Source organism: Helianthus annuus, chromosome 12 (assembly GCF_002127325.2).
Source record: "Helianthus annuus cultivar XRQ/B chromosome 12, HanXRQr2.0-SUNRISE, whole genome shotgun sequence".
Classification (NCBI taxonomy): Eukaryota; Viridiplantae; Streptophyta; class Magnoliopsida; order Asterales; family Asteraceae; genus Helianthus; species Helianthus annuus.
Genome location: NC_035444.2, coordinates 158,626,659 through 158,642,537, shown reverse-complemented (window position 1 = coordinate 158,642,537; position 15,879 = coordinate 158,626,659). Strand labels below are relative to the sequence as shown.

At 37.9% G+C, this 15,879-nt stretch overlaps 2 protein-coding genes and 1 long non-coding RNA gene across 3 annotated transcripts; 1 reads left to right on the top strand and 2 right to left on the bottom strand.

Moving 5' to 3' along the window:
• The first annotated feature begins 557 nt into the window (after nucleotides 1–557).
• On the top strand, nucleotides 558–2,621 carry LOC110943742 (protein FAR1-RELATED SEQUENCE 8-like). Its single transcript, XM_035980510.1, has 2 exons — nucleotides 558–2,171; nucleotides 2,253–2,621. The coding sequence occupies exons 1-2, from the start codon at nucleotides 2,145–2,147 to the stop codon at nucleotides 2,601–2,603; spliced, it is 378 nt and encodes a 125-aa protein (XP_035836403.1). The 5' UTR covers nucleotides 558–2,144; the 3' UTR covers nucleotides 2,604–2,621.
• A 3,193-nt stretch (nucleotides 2,622–5,814) lies between these two features.
• On the bottom strand, nucleotides 5,815–6,285 carry LOC118484685. The gene is made up of 3 exons (XR_004873963.1): nucleotides 6,222–6,285; nucleotides 5,977–6,150; nucleotides 5,815–5,893 (listed from the first exon to the last, which is right to left on the bottom strand). It is a non-coding gene; the product is annotated as an uncharacterized LOC118484685 (long non-coding RNA).
• Nucleotides 6,286–6,295: 10 nt separating this feature from the next.
• LOC110943741 lies at nucleotides 6,296–8,683 on the bottom strand. Its single transcript, XM_035981416.1, has 7 exons — nucleotides 8,436–8,683; nucleotides 7,717–8,352; nucleotides 7,486–7,629; nucleotides 6,801–7,379; nucleotides 6,642–6,716; nucleotides 6,376–6,491; nucleotides 6,296–6,338 (listed from the first exon to the last, which is right to left on the bottom strand). The coding sequence occupies exons 1-7, from the start codon at nucleotides 8,532–8,534 to the stop codon at nucleotides 6,296–6,298; spliced, it is 1,692 nt and encodes a 563-aa protein (XP_035837309.1). The 5' UTR covers nucleotides 8,535–8,683.
• Between the last annotated feature and the right edge of the window lie 7,196 nt (nucleotides 8,684–15,879).

Here is a 15,879-nt window from a genome sequence, read left to right as displayed (position 1 = left end):
GAGGTTATCGAATGATTATCAATTACAATTACAAACCCTAACCCCGTCAAATATATCCCAATTACTAGAACTCTCGGGAACTGAATGCTTAGAAATTAAGGTTTAAATAAATGCAATTCCTTACAACCAATAAATCAAATCAAATCAAGGTGAAAAGCATCGAATGCTTAGATCACCAAGTTATACGATTGTCACAAACACATAAAATTGTCTAACTTACAAAAACCCTCCATCCGGAGGAAACCACTAGGAGACTAGCCGCTCATGTTGGTGGGATGGTCTTCACATAGTCGAACCATCGTTAATGAGACTTGAAAGATCCGAAAATTAGAATTCGTCCTCGTTTTTATGTTGACGGCTGCGACTTCGAATCAATCCCCTAAAATTCTGCCGTCCCACATCAAGCCCACATGTGTGCCTTGGACTTCCCTTTTGTCGGCCCAATTAACCCAATCCCAAACACTCGCCTCCTTTGGTAATCGGCCCATGTGCCAATATCTTTTATGATGATATCGGCCCAATAGAAAACCCCCAAAGTGATTTAATGTTTTTTTCAAGGGAAAATCACCAAATTGGCCACTGCAACGCCGTCTTTGCGAAAATGGCCACCGGACACCCCTTGCCGAGCCGTTTCAATATCCTGAAACGGCACAGGAATTTTTTTTAACGGCCATCCACTCTCCGTTTGACACGTGTCCGACAATCCATGTAACGGCTTGAGAAGCAAGCAGTGAACGACACGTGGCTGGTAATGTGGAAAGATCTTAGCCAAGCCGTTACAACCGGCTCATGTGGAAAGATCTTAGCCATGTTCCTTCAACGAGCCAAGCCACGTTCTTACGAGGTAGCCAAGCCGTTACCGTACGATCTAGCCAAGCCGTTACAGCTGTCATCCGAGCCGTTTCCGTAAACTGCTTGTGCCGTTTTAGCTGGCTCCAAGCCGTTTTAGCTGGCTCCAAGCCGTTACAGATGGCTCGGGCCGTTTCAACATACGGTTCGAGCCGTTTCAGCTGGCTCAGGCCGTTTCAATCCTTTATATTTAGTGAGTGGCCGTTATAAATTTTTTCCTATATTTTTTTTATTTGTTTGTGCAACAGATTTGTTTAAAGTTATAAAAACATTTAGCATTTTGTAAAAGGAAGTTTCCAACTTAAAATTATGAAGATTCGTTTGGTTGTATACAATGGCGGAAAGTGGGAAATCGTTAACGGAAAGTTGGAGTATGTTGCTGATGCTGATTCAAGTAGACGTGGTTTAGAAATTGAACCCAACCTTTCATACACTGCTCTTCTAAGTAAAGTGTCAAACATTTGTAGTTCTACAAACATTACGAAGTTATCTTATCGGTTGTCTTCCTTTAGTGATCCCATAGATATAATAAACGATGAAGATCTTGCATTTTTTTATAATTTTTCTATGGAAAATATTTTTGAAATTTATAAATTATATGTGATTGAAGGGTTTGGTGTTGGATCATCTAGTTTTTCAACTCCAAAAAAATTTTTAGTTCCTGATTTAAATTTTTGTGCTGATGAAGAAAATTATGACGTTGTAAACGACTCCCAACCAAATCCTGATAATTCTTTTGAAAATTGTTCGCGATCTTCATCAATTACTTTTGAACCAGGTCACGTATTTAATAACAAAGAAGACATGAAACTTGAATTGGGAAAAAATGTTTGTTAGAACACTTTGAGTTTAAAGTAGATAGATCCTCTAAAAGTCGGTACCAGGTGTCATGTTTGGTCAACGGTTGCGGTTGGCGTTTCCGTGCAAGGAGTTTTGGAGATAGTGGGGTGTTTTTTGTTAAGAGTTTTAACGATAAACACACGTGCTCGAAGACGCTAACGTACCCACATGTTCGTCAGGCAAACCCAAATGTTGTTGCTCATTATTTAAAAGAACCTTTAAAAGACAGTGGAAGAATATATCGTTGTAAAGAAATAGTGAAAGATTTTAGACAAAGATTCCAAGTTGAGATAACCACTAGTCAAGCTTGGCGTGGAAAAAGTCTGGCACTAGAGCTTTTACAAGGATCAAGCAGAGACTCGTTCGCAGAACTACCACTTTACTGTTACAATCTAGAGCGGGCAAATCCTGGTTCTGTTACACATATCAAGACTGATGACGAGCGTCGGTTTGAGATGGTCTTTGTCGCGATTGGTGCTGCGGTAAGTTATAGCATTATCTGTTTTTTATTTTATTTCGACAAACTACATGTTGTTGAGTTTTTTTAAATAATTTTGTTTCAGATTCGTACCTTTATATGCAATTTAAGACCGGTGGTGATCATTGATGCTGCACACCTAAAGGGTGAATTTAAAGGGACATTATTTTTAGCGGTTGGGATGGATGGAAACAACCAAATTTTACCAATTTCCTATGGAATAGGAAAATCAGAGGATGGTGAATCTTGGACATGGTTTCTGTCAAAGCTTAAAGAATGTATCGGTGAAATACCTGAAATGGCCATAATTTCGGATAGAGCGAATTCTATACATCTGGCTGTTAGAAACGTCTTTCCACATGTTTATCATGGGTTATGCTGTCGTCATTTAATGATGAACCTACGTTTACCCTCTGATAAAAAAAAAAGAAAATGAGAAGTCGTGGTGGAAGACATGCAAATCGTACCGATTGTCTGATTTTAACGAGTCATTTAATGCTCTTTGTCTTGCCGTTCCTAGAGTACGACACACTCTAACAAGTATTGGGTTCGGTAGATGGGCAAGGGCGCATTGTCCAGGCAATCGATATCATTATATGACATCTATCAGCGTGGAGTCTATTAACGCTTTATCTAGACACTCGCGTAAAATGCCGGTAACACAACTCTTAGAGTTCTTCCGGCAATCTGTACAAAAGTGGTTTTACGATCGCCGTTTGCAAGGTATACATGAAAAGCATTTACTTACACAATGGGCACAAAAGAAAATTTTTAAAAAAATTGAAGGGTCTAGAACATGGACGGTTGCTGGGATTGAGTTAAACAGTTATTCTGTTGCAGACAGTGGAAAGGGGGGTTTAGTGGACTTTGTTAATGGAACATGTAGTTGCCGAGTTTGGCAGGTTTCTGGTTTACCATGCGGGCATGTTATTGCCGTTTCAAAATTTTTAGGTGAAACCGACTGCAGTAAATATTGCTTCCCGTGTTACTCAAACGAAGTCTATAAGAAAACTTATGAAGAAGCGATTTATCCTCTTCCTCATAGATCTGAATGGGAGACTCCAGAAGACCTTATCAATCTTCAACCGCCACATATGACAAAACGCCAGGCTGGTCGTCCTCGAGAAAACAACCGAATCTTATCCCGCGGGGAAGAACCTACTCCCCTGTATTGTTCCCGATGTAACTCATATGGTCATCATCGGGATGTATGTCGGCAGCCCATGCCGTCAGAAATTCGTACTCGCAAACACCCAGACAAAGGGAAAGGGAAAGAAACCGATAATCCTGATGATTTTACACAATCTCCTACTGATTATATATATCCGTCTTTCAACTTGGGAGACTTTTAATACTTTATTAATTTATTTTGTGAAATTTAATTTAATTTGTCGAGTAACTAGTTGCATACTAATATTGAAAATCATTTCATTAAAATATCTTATTAATTTTTTTTTATATTACATGCATACATAGAACCATTAAACATTAACAGGTGTGAAGCGCCCGGTGTAGAGTTCATCTGCCATGTACCGTCTGTATCTGAAACAAGCATCCTGAAGGTTTCCTTCGGTCCATGTTAAAGAACGATTCCAAATAAGTTTTTCCATTAGCATACATATGATGACTCCTGAATTTCTGCCAACACGATTTGTTTGAGGAGGCCACACGAAATCCCCTACTATTTGCATGGAACGCGTCTCATTTATTTCTGACTGTTGCGAGTACGATATACGTCCGAGAAACCACAAAAATAGAGACTCAAATTCTAGAACAATTTGATGTACTCTTCTGTGCACGCAAAATGAATCTCCGCAATTAATCGTGTCACAATTATTAGCAAAAAAAATTCTTAATTGTAGTGACTTTATATTTATTTTAAAAAGCAACCAATTTTGTTCGTTGTCCGGTATAGGAACGTATACCTGCAAAAAAGTGAATAATTTTAGGTTCTAAATCAACGCTGTAAATAAAAAAACAAAAATTCTTAGCAAAAAAATTAAAGGGAAAATTACATCAAACACGTATAAGTTCTTATTTAAAAAAAAAAACCCTGACATTTAACTAATAGCCGGAATGGTCTTCCGCTTCAGAATCATACTCTACCCCTTCTTCCATTTCCGCACGATAAGCTTCAAAACGCACTTTATCGTACAGCCTTTCGAAACAAGATTCGTCGTCTGAGTCTAAGTCTTCGTCAGCAGTAACCGCCAAATTTTCTTGTGGAATAATCTGGTCCAAGAACGCTGTTGTTCATCGGGATTAGGTAACGGATCAACCGCCTCACACTGACCTGAACCCCTAAATGGTGCTTCACGTGTTGGCTGTTGCACCGGGTTTGGGGGGTTACGAGTTTGTGAATTGTTTGGTTCAGGGTTATCTGGGGGTGGGTTTGGGTGGTTAACCGGTTGGAAAATGTTGACGTTGATATGAACGTTTAGATGAATGTTGATTTCTTGATTTGCCATGAGGTAGAAAAAAAAAGGGGATGCCAGTTGAGTAGTGAACCAAGATGTGTTTAAATAGGTGTGGAGTAAGAGTGGGAGTCGTGTTCATTTAATAAAAAACGGATATAATAAAATAGAAAAAAAATTTGATATAGCCTACCGTATCAATTTCCCAGAATGGAGGATATGTTGCTATAGAACCATCTGCGTATCTGGTTGCATCAATATCTTGTTTATGTAACATGTCGAAGAAATTTGGCGGTAGAACTGTCCAACGATAATCGTTTGACGACAGCGTCCTTGCATTCTCTCGTTCATACATGAGTTTGTTACACCATGCTTGTACGTGCTAAAAAATGATGGTAATTTATTTATTACAAAAATAATGAAACAGATTTTTATTGCGAAAAAATTTATTATTAAGGTACCGTTTTTTGAATAAAACCTGCTCCAGTAAATCCAAGCAGTCCCCCCCACCAATCTTTTCCTAGTGGTGTTAACCCCGTGTAAGAAGAATAGCAACTAGGATTATCCGCATCGTAGTAAAATTCAAGAACATTTGGAGACCATTGGCGATCCCAATTCTGTTGATTGTTGGAAACGGAAGGAGGAATACTTGTCATTGGTAATGGAGGATATCACATGTGTAATAAAGGTGCAAGTGACACATATATATATACATATAAAGACTAGTAGAAAAATATTTAATGTTTTTAAACCAAAAAAATACAATTACATTTCTAATACGGGATCATCATCATCACCAAGGTTGTTGTCATTTGTTGTATCTGGTAACACAGAATCATAAAATAGTAAAGCAAGTTGACGTCGCATACGTTCCGCTGTTTTCTGAGTATCTTTATCATCGTTCAACGGTTTTTTATTTATCAACCTATCAAGAAATATGCAAACCCAAACCCCACAGTCTCCCAAAAATCCGGACTGCTGAGGAGCATCGGTTTCATAAATAACTCGGAAAGGGTAAGTTAACGGTAATGGTCTGTGGGCATTGTAACCATGAATTCGTAGCCAGTGGTCAAACACAAAATTTATATGACACACCACATCCGTTCTTTCCTTTTCGAAAGCATTTAAAAGGCTGAAAGATCAACAAATTAACAAAGTTAGTAACATGTATGTTGGAATACTAATAAGTTAACCTATATAATTAGTAAGTTAAATCTGCCTAATACCTGTCGTATATCGTTAGCGAGTAATTGAGCAGGTTGAAAACGCCTAAAAACCAGTGAGCACCTTCTATATACAACGGTACGTAAACCTATATAATTAGTAAGCAAAATATTAAATTAATTCAATACGAAATACATTTATTCAGTAATTAATAAGTTCGTTCAACATTACCTCGTCAACAGTATGTATTGATGGAAAAGGGTCAACCTGCCCAGTAAAGTAACCTTTACAGGTATGGTCGACGGCCGTGTACCGAAAATAATTTTGAAAATATGGGGGTAGAATACTCCACCGATCACTTTCATTTCTTGAATGATACATGTGGATCATCCACCCAAATATATGCTGTTAAACATTCTAAAGTTAATTTGAATACAATATACAAAAAAAATATAAATTATTTTTTTATTACTTACATCATCGCTTAACCAGCCGCGATCGTCCATGCCCAGCAATGACTCCCAAAAATTTGGACCGACAGAATTCCCCGCTAGTAGGGAAAGATGTTTACTGCCGCAATTTGGATACCAGTGCTTGATGAATTCAATTTGTCTATCCTCGTTTCTTAACCTTTTGGCTTTTCTATCTTTCAATCTTTTGTAAGCCACATACGGGGATAGCACAGCTGCTGCGGGCTTTACAAGCCTTTCGGATCGTCTCAGTTTGATTATTTCAGGATCCTCATTCTACAAATATTGTATATATGTATTAATTTCACTTTCTAAAAAATAATTTCATTAACTTTCATTTACACAATTTATACTACATTTTTTTAAATTTATACTAGTAATAAAAAAATGATAAGTAATTAAAATAAATAGATTGGAAAAACTTACAAAATCTTCATTCACCATCGGGCTCATAGAGACGTGGTAGGCATTATCGTAATTGATAAATGAATCGGCAACAGCCTACAAGAAAAGCATGATAGGTAAATTAACAGTTATTGGTGGATATTGTTATTATAAAAAAAAATTATTAATAAAACACCTTACATTATCACTCTGAGTGTGTGCCTCTTCTTTTGGTGTTCGTACGGTCACCGGAGTCCTGACCGTTTTTTGCTTTGGAGAACATCGATATGATTGAGAAAACTCTCCCATGAACATATTGGTAAGTCTCCGGTTGTTCTCTAGCAGCCTCTCGTCCAAGACTGATTTAAACTGTGAAATCAGATCATTCTCGTAATTTGATCGAAACGGGGTCGTGGGGGGAACAAAATTCTGTTGTGGAATCTCATCTCGATCCGTTGTCGGATTATAACCTTCATTCGTCCCATCGGGACCAAACAGAGCCCCCATTACAGACGCAAGCTGTTCTTGTGTGACGACACCTGGGGCGGCCTGCATTTCTGGTTGATTTTGACCCGTGAATCCTGTGGGCATTTGAATGGGTATTTCTGTGTGCATTTGAATGGGTATTTCTGTGGCCCTTTCAACCGGAATCTCGCCCGGCATTGCACTGGCATACATCCGACGTTCAGCGTCTAAATAATCTGAACTAGACAAATACCACGCGCTTTGCAACTCATGTTGAGTTGGCAATATAACCAAAGACGGCCTAAATTCACGTTTCTGCAAAATGTTTCAAAAAAATCCCCAATTATTAATATATATTAATATAAACAATAAAAAAGTGTATATTTATTTTTTAAATATATTTAAAAATAAAATGTATTACGTTTGCAGCTGTTTGTAGCAATGAATCGACACTGCTCCTCATAAACTTCTTGCCTTCTTTCCATCCCAAAAATCTTGGAATCGTCTCACATTGATACCATTCCCTTGAATTCTTAAAATGAGGAAAAGTCTCCAACACCCACATCTACACAAGAGAATTTATTTAAGGGTTATTTATATTTAATTTTATATGTTTTCAAAAATAACTATATTAATAAACATTTACGGGTACCTTGAACGGCCACACAAATCCAGCTAAAGAAAAACCTTTAGCTTCATCCATTTTCCGATTGCACAAATTGTATATAGCACTATAAGTACTTTCCCAAAAATAATTACCCCATGGATATTGTCTGAATTCTTCTAAGTTATCCACAAGGTCTAAAATCATATTATCAACTGCATTGGTTTTTTGCCAACCCAAAAAATCTTGACCGATTAGCATTAGAAGGCATATCCTCGTGCGGTCAGCATCATTAAACTGGCTAATGTTCCCGAACATGTTCATTATTTGGCCAAAATTAACAGTTGATCCAGCTCCAAAGTATTTGTTCCTAAATGAGTTCGGATGGTCTATAGGTGACCAGGAACTGTGCCCAAAACGTATCCCCGTTATTAAACAAAACTGTTTCGGGGTGAATGTAAATAGCTGCCCTCCTAGTTTATACGAAATCCCAATACGGGGAAAAGGCGTCGGTATTTGTAGTTGTGCAACGCCATATAAAAGAAGGCTATCGCATATGGTGCACCTATTATCTAAAAATGGACCGAAACAAGTCTGCCTAATAGCTGTTTCAACCGCCGGAGTCATCACTTCACGCAAATTTTTTAAAACCAACCACTTCTCTCGTACTTTAATAGTTATTTGCTATATAAAAAGAGAAAAAAATTAAAAATAGCATACGAATTCAATTAAAAAACTTATCTTTATTTTATCGGCAAACATTTTACCGGGCACAAAGGGGGGTCCATGAAAGCATCTTGCATCTCTTGGTCGTTTGGAATATTCTCGAAATCATTCGGCATGTTCTCGTGTCGGTTGAAGTCCATAGTGGGGGGCCCAAAATTATTGTCGAAGAAGTCAGATTAGTGGTCCCGGAAGAGTCAACGATCTTTCGGATGTTGAAAGTTGCGGTCTTCTACTCCTTTGCTTTGCTCCAACGTGGAGAATTGGTTTGAAAATGGGAAAGTGATGGTCACATGGGGAGGAAACGGCACTCTTTTTTGTTGACCCGACTTGAATTTTGTTTGATATTGGGAATAGTTGTTTATTGGAACACGCGCCGTCAAAGGGCTCGACGTGACATCGGAAACGGCACTACATGACGGCGGAAACGGCTCGTCCTGAAATCGGAAACGGCTTAAACTGACAGCGAAACCATGACCTGAAACGGCTCGCCGTAGCAGAGGAAACGGCACGGCGTTGCAGATGTAACGGCTTGACATTGCAGTGCAAACGGCTCGGGATTTCTGTAACGGCATAAGCAAGAAACAGAAAAGGCTTGAATATTACTTTATTGAAGCACGTGCCCCGAAACGGCTCGGCCAGTTAGTTGTAACGGCTCGGGCAGTACCTTTATTGAAAGTTGTGATGAAACCTATTAAAAAAACAATTATTTAATAAATTATTTTGAAGTTAAATAAGATCACAAAAAATTTTCTTAGAACGTCACTCATAGCACTTGCAACAGTCTTAAAACCAACCAATAATGGCTGACAAAAACAACGTATACTGCTCTCAACCAGTTAGTAAATCATCAACGTGGATTCTTAAGAAATGGAGAGCACCCAGACAGTCGGGTGAATCTTCTTCGTCTGAAACGGTTGTGCCGGAAGAAAACAAGTTTATAAATAACCGTCAAAGCTTGCACTCAAACAGAGCCGGAAGATGGGCAATTCCAGACGACGAATCTGAGAATTGGTCAAAAGATGTTGCAACATTTTACAGTAATGGCGACGCCCCATTCTGTTATTCAGTTGTTTTCACTCGTTATGTGGAGTTGGACAAAACATTTTGGGGTACTTTGTTAGGCTATCGTTGTAATGGGTACCTAACAGCAACGGTAATTTCATTATAAATTTTTTATTACCAAAATTTGTATTTTTTCGTGTTTATTAATATATAAATATTCATTAAACAGCATATTGAGGGATGGACTGGACGACTAATGGCTTGGAGAAAAAGAAATTTACAAAGGGATCCGACGTTAAATTTGCGGTGGACAATTCTCCCACCTCAATTCTATGACACGTTACTACAATCGGTTCCTAAAAGCGTGGTTGGTTATGGAAATGGTAAAGAAAACCCATTTCCTTCCTTTGTTGACGTGGATTTTGTGTTTTTCCCACTGTCGATTGACAATAACGAATGGATGTTAGTACGGTTAGAGTTGGCATCCCAGGAATTAGTTTTATACCCGTTTGAAAACTTTTGTGGACGAGGAGACAAATTTAGGGCAGTTATTATTCCACGGTTGACGAAGCTTAAGGTGTATTTAACTGGGTTGCTGGTGCATTTGAAGTATTGGAAAAAGACAGGAAAACCAGAACGCTGCATAACTCATGAGCTAAACGATAACTACGTGATTTCTAACAGGTCAATCGTAGGAAATGAAGCTGTCTATCTGTGTATGCTTATGGAGCATCTGGTTACAGACAAACCCATTAACATTACTGGAGACGTAAAGCAAATATGTTTGTCATATAGACGATTCATGGCTGATAAACTGTATTTTTGGCGGTGTTTACCACGGCCAAATGTTAAATAAATTAACTCTTCTTTGTAATATATTTAATATTTAACATTAAATCTTCCCATTTTACCCTCTTCAAACCTATAAATACATACATTACTCCCTCCTATTAAACAACATTCTCATCCCAAAAGTTCACACTAAAAAAATGGATTCTTGGACCGACGAGGAAGATATTGCTACTGTCGTTTCGTACATTGCCGCTCGTGAACTGGGCACTTATTCAGTTTCCGATCCTGCTTTCTGGGAGCAGGTTTTCAACAATTTCTGCATTCACCTACAAGAGACGTCCCGAAGCGTCCAGGCGTTGATGACTCGTCTTTCTTTTGTACGCTTTAAATGTACACGTTTTTTAGGAAGGTGCAAAAATGTGAAAAAAACAAATCCGAACATGGAAGAAAAAGAGATCGTAGAAGAGGCCCTGCTCGACTACGCAATACTTTACGACGAGGACTTTGAACACCTTTCAGTGTTTGAAATTTTAAAAATCTATCTGCAATTCACGAAATAAGTTTGTAATATTTTTAGATTGTATCGTGCAAGTTAATGTTTGGGCCAAAGAGCCGTTTGTCGATATGCAACGTGCAAAAATTAATTAATATTTTAATTAATTAAACTAATTAATTAAAATATAAATAAAAATAGTAAAAAACGGCCCAAAACAAGCTATAATGTTTGGGTCAAAGAACCCACAACGTTAACTTTATAGTTAACTTTATAACATGCAAAATTTTATAAGATCCAAAATATTTTTTATATAACTAAGAATAAAAACACTAAAGAAAAGATAATAAAAACGGCCAAAACAGGGGCCTAAAGTGAAAATTTTAAAAAATGGATAAAAAGGGGGTTCTTTTTTAAAGAAACGGCCCCTTCGTGGATCGAACCTGCGCCCTTTGTGTGAAAGCCAAACATGTTAACCAGTTTATCCTCCTACTCGGAGCTGATAACATTGTTAACTATTTTATTTTTATACACTAGTTTAAAACGGCACAGTTGACAATTCTTTGCAGTCCACATTTAGGCCAGGTTGGGCTTCACGTTGGGCTTCGTTGACAAAAATTGTTATACACAATTGGGCTTCACGTTGGGCTTAACGTTGACAAAATATTTTTTATATAAATAAGAATGAAAACACTAAAGAAAAGATAATAAAAAACGGCCAAAACAGGGGCCTAAAGTGAAAATTTTAAAAAATGGATAAAAAGGGGGTTCTTTTTTAAAGAAACGGCCCCTTCGTGGATCGAACCTGCGCCCTTTGTGTGAAAGCCAAACATGTTAACCAGTTTATCCTCCTACTCGGAGCTGATAACATTGTTAACTATTTTATTTTTATACACTAGTTTAAAACGGCCCAGTTGACAATTCTTTGCAGTCCACATTTAGGCCAGGTTGGGCTTCACGTTGGGCTTCGTTGACAAAAATTGTTATACACAATTGGGCTTCACGTTGGGCTTAACGTTGACAAAATATTTTTTATATAAATAAGAATAAAAACACTAAAGAAAAGATAATAAAAAACGGCCAAAACAGGGGCCTAAAGTGAAAATTTTAAAAAATGGATAAAAAGGGGGTTCTTTTTTAAAGAGACGGCCCCTTCGTGGATCGAACCTGCGCCCTTTGTGTGAAAGCCAAACATGTTAACCAGTTTATCCTCCTACTCGGAGCTGATAACATTGTTAACTATTTTATTTTTATACACTAGTTTAAAACGGCCCAGTTGACAATTCTTTACAGTCCACATTTAGGCCAGGTTGGGCTTCACGTTGGGCTTCGTTGACAAAAATTGTTATACACAATTGGGCTTCACGTTGGGCTTAACGTTGACAATTCGTTGTACTATTTTATTGTTAACTTTGTTAATGTTATACACTACCATTTTCGTGGCAGTTAACAAATCCCAACTTTATAACATGCAAAATTTTATAAGATCCAAAATATTTTTTATACAAATATTAAACATAAACATAAAAACACTAAAGAAAACATACTAAAAAAAAAACTAAAACCAAATCCTAATTGCCTCCCACTCCGAAACATGCTTGAACTCCTGTCCCTCGTCATGACGATAGTTGATCAGCGCCACCGCCTTCTGATCATCCTCATCAAGGTCCGGCATTTCTCTCTCCACCCTCTGGAAATACCGGTCAAACCTCTCGCATTCCAACCGGACCACACGAAACCTGGAAGATAAGGCGTCCACGCTTCGGTTATGGTCTGGACCACGAAGCTGGCCAAAAATCTGTTGAACACGAACCCAAAGGCCCCCCTGTCCCCGTGGTGGAGGATTGCTCACTGCCTCCTCCCAGGCTTCGCACAAGGCGATGTCGTCAACTTCAGTCCATGCATTTGCCATGTGAACGGATGAACGGATTGTATTCAGAAAATATGAAGACTGTTAACGGGGACGGCGTGGAGAAATGAGAACTTTGGGGGGGTTTATATAGTGGGTAATAGGTGTGGAGGTAATAATGGCAATGGTTGGCCGTTTACATGGGAAGATGGAAAGGCAACGGGTAAAAAGCCCGTTTAAAAAGCCCAAAACAGTTTATTTATTTATTTTTTCCGTTAACTTGTTAGTGAAAAGCCCATATAAAAAGCCCAAAGCAGTTTCATTAGCTTGTTAGTGCACAGCCCGTATACATAGCCCAAAACAGTTATGTATTTTTTTTCGTTAACTTGTTAGTGAACAGCCCGTATAAAAAGCCCAAAACATTTATGTATTTTTTTTCGTTAACTTGTTAGTGAACAACCCATATAAAAAGCCCAAAACAGAATTAAAAGTGAACGGAACACATAAACAACCCAAACAAATTTAAAACACATAATTTTTATTATTAATTAATACAAATTACATAAAAGATATAACATGAATAAATTACAAACAAAACTTCGTCAAACCGCTAGTAAAGTGATTCAATTTGATCCTTAACATGTAAAAATTACAAACAAAATTTCTCATCGGGACCCTTTCTCATAACCGCAGAAACGGGTAGTAGAGAAAAAAGCTCGGTCTCCAAGAAAGCAGTCTTCAGATAACTTCACCAAACCACTGCTTAGAACTTAGAACCTCCCCGGGAACAAATTCAAAGTTAGGAGTGAATCAAGTCCCTTCTTCTGGAATTCGAGTCAAAACGCTTGTAGGAATGATAAAGATGCGTCTTTTGCTCGATAGTTCCATCCGCACTAACTCGGTAGCTAGATACGGAATTTCTGAAGAGTAAGACACTCCAATGTGATAAGCAATATCAAAACCGAATTTGATAACTAAAGCCAAGGAACACGTCACTAGCAGATACGTGTGATTTCATAAATATTTCTTGCATTTGATACACAAAAACATCTATGATAATCACATAAAGAAAGCAAGATAACATTTTATTTGAGATTTAAGTATGTTAGAGGGATTCGTTAAACAAGCACACCAAAAAACAAGTGGGTAAATATATAGTGAGAACATAAGGTCAAACGGCTTGAACAACACTTTGACTCGGCTTGAACAACACGTTGACCCGGCCTTAGACAGTTGTACCGGCTTCAATTCAGTTCAAACGGCCTGAGCCAGCTGAAACGGCTCGAACCGTATGTTGAAACGGCCCGGACCATCTGTAACGGCTTGGAGCCAGCTAAAACGGCTTGGAGCCAGCTAAAACGGCACAAGCAGTTTACGGAAACGACTCGGATGACAGCTGTAACGGCTTGGCTAGATCGTACGGTAACGGCTTGGCTACCTCGTAAGAACGTGGCTTGGCTCGTTGAAGGAACATGGCTAAGATCTTTCCACATGAGCCGGTTGTAACGGCTTGGCTAAGATCTTTCCACATTACCAGCCACGTGTCGTTCACTGATTGCTTCTCAAGCCGTTACATGGATTGTCGGACACGTGTCAAACGGAGAGTGGATGGCCGTTAAAAATAATTCCTGTGCCGTTTCAGGATATTGAAACGGCTCGGCAAGGGGTGTCCGGTGGCCATTTTCGCAAAGACGGCGTTGCAGTGGCCAATTTGGTGATTTTCCCTTTTTTCAATTGCCGCCTCCCAAGTCTGCTGTAGTGATGATGATGTCCTTTTGTTGTTGACTTTTTCTCTTGTGATGACTGCCGCCAAAATATGATGGTGATTTCGATGTGATGATGGCTGCCTCCAAAAAACAATTGTCAACTTTTCTTTTTTCACGTGACTATCTCCAAGAATGATGATGAATTGATATATTGTTTGTGAATTAATTATTAGAGTGATAGTCCCTTCATAAAGCCATATGATAATGATTATGTTTTCTTCAAACACTTCAATCAATGTTGACCTTTTGTGGGTGTCTTTTCTGCCGTGAAGTGTGATGATAAAAAGAAATATGCATGCCGCCAAACTTGTTCACCGTAGCCTACATGTGACGACCGTAGGTTACGTTTTTTATTCTCTGTTTCTTTCTTTTGATTCTTGGCCGTAGGTTACGTTACATATACCATAAGCTACATATTAACTCACACACCAGCCCCCGACTTCATGGTTTCTTGTTTCATTCACATTCAAGCTATCACTCGACCCGAACACATCCCCAATGATGTAATATATCTTGATTTTCATCCACAAACGTTCCGCATCATCTCTAACCTCTTTAAATTCACCAAATTAAGCGATAAACCTGTAAATTCACGAAAGCTCGTAGTGAACATATTCGAAGTATATAATCACGTAAACGGCAATAAACCACACAAGATAAGCACGCTAACACTCGGTTTTCACACTCTCCATCAGTAAGGTATCATGTTAATCCAGTTTTCGTTTTGAATTTTGTGGAATGGCATTAATTTTAATCAAAAGTGTAAAGAGAATTAGAATTTTTATTATCACTACCTGTTGGATGGCAATGGCAGGGTCTTTGCACATGTTTTATAACTTTATTATCTGGTGGATGAACAAATTCACATTTGTTTGTTTTCAGTGAAGACTTTTTCCTTGTGTATCTTCTTCCTCCAATCATCTTTAATGTTGGCTATATTTCATTCTTTGCAAAATTTATGAAATGATTATGACATGTTTGCTTAATGCTTCTTTTTAGATTTACACTAAATTACATTTTTGTCTATGCTTGTCACTAAATATGCATGTTTGTTTATGCTTGCCAGCCATTAGTTTCTGTAGCTTCAGTACCTCTTGAGGTGTTTGGCCATGCCGAAACTGTTGGATCCACATTTTTGCTCATTTGATTTCTCTAAATCTAAGGTATCCCGTGATTTTCTATTTTTGCTCATTTGATTTGATTGTTTGGGAATTGGGATTCTTGATATTGGGTCCGTATAGCATTGCTTTGATTTTGAAGTTTGCTTGGTTGTTATTGTTGTTTTGACTTTTGAATCCTACATTGCTAGGGTGCTCTGTGATTTTAATATATTCAATTTTATGAATTAGAAATCAGAAGCCAATATATTAGAATTCATAATTAAACCTAGACACATTTTAAGAAATTTTAATGATTTTGTGTGGCTACTAAAAAATGAAATTTTTGGAAAAAAGGAGATTGATTTTAATGCTTGAAGTTGACTCAACCAAATATATTAGATTTAGAATTCATAATTAAACCTAGAGACATTTTAATAAATTTTAATGATTTTGTGTGGCTATTAAAAAATGAAATTTTTGGAA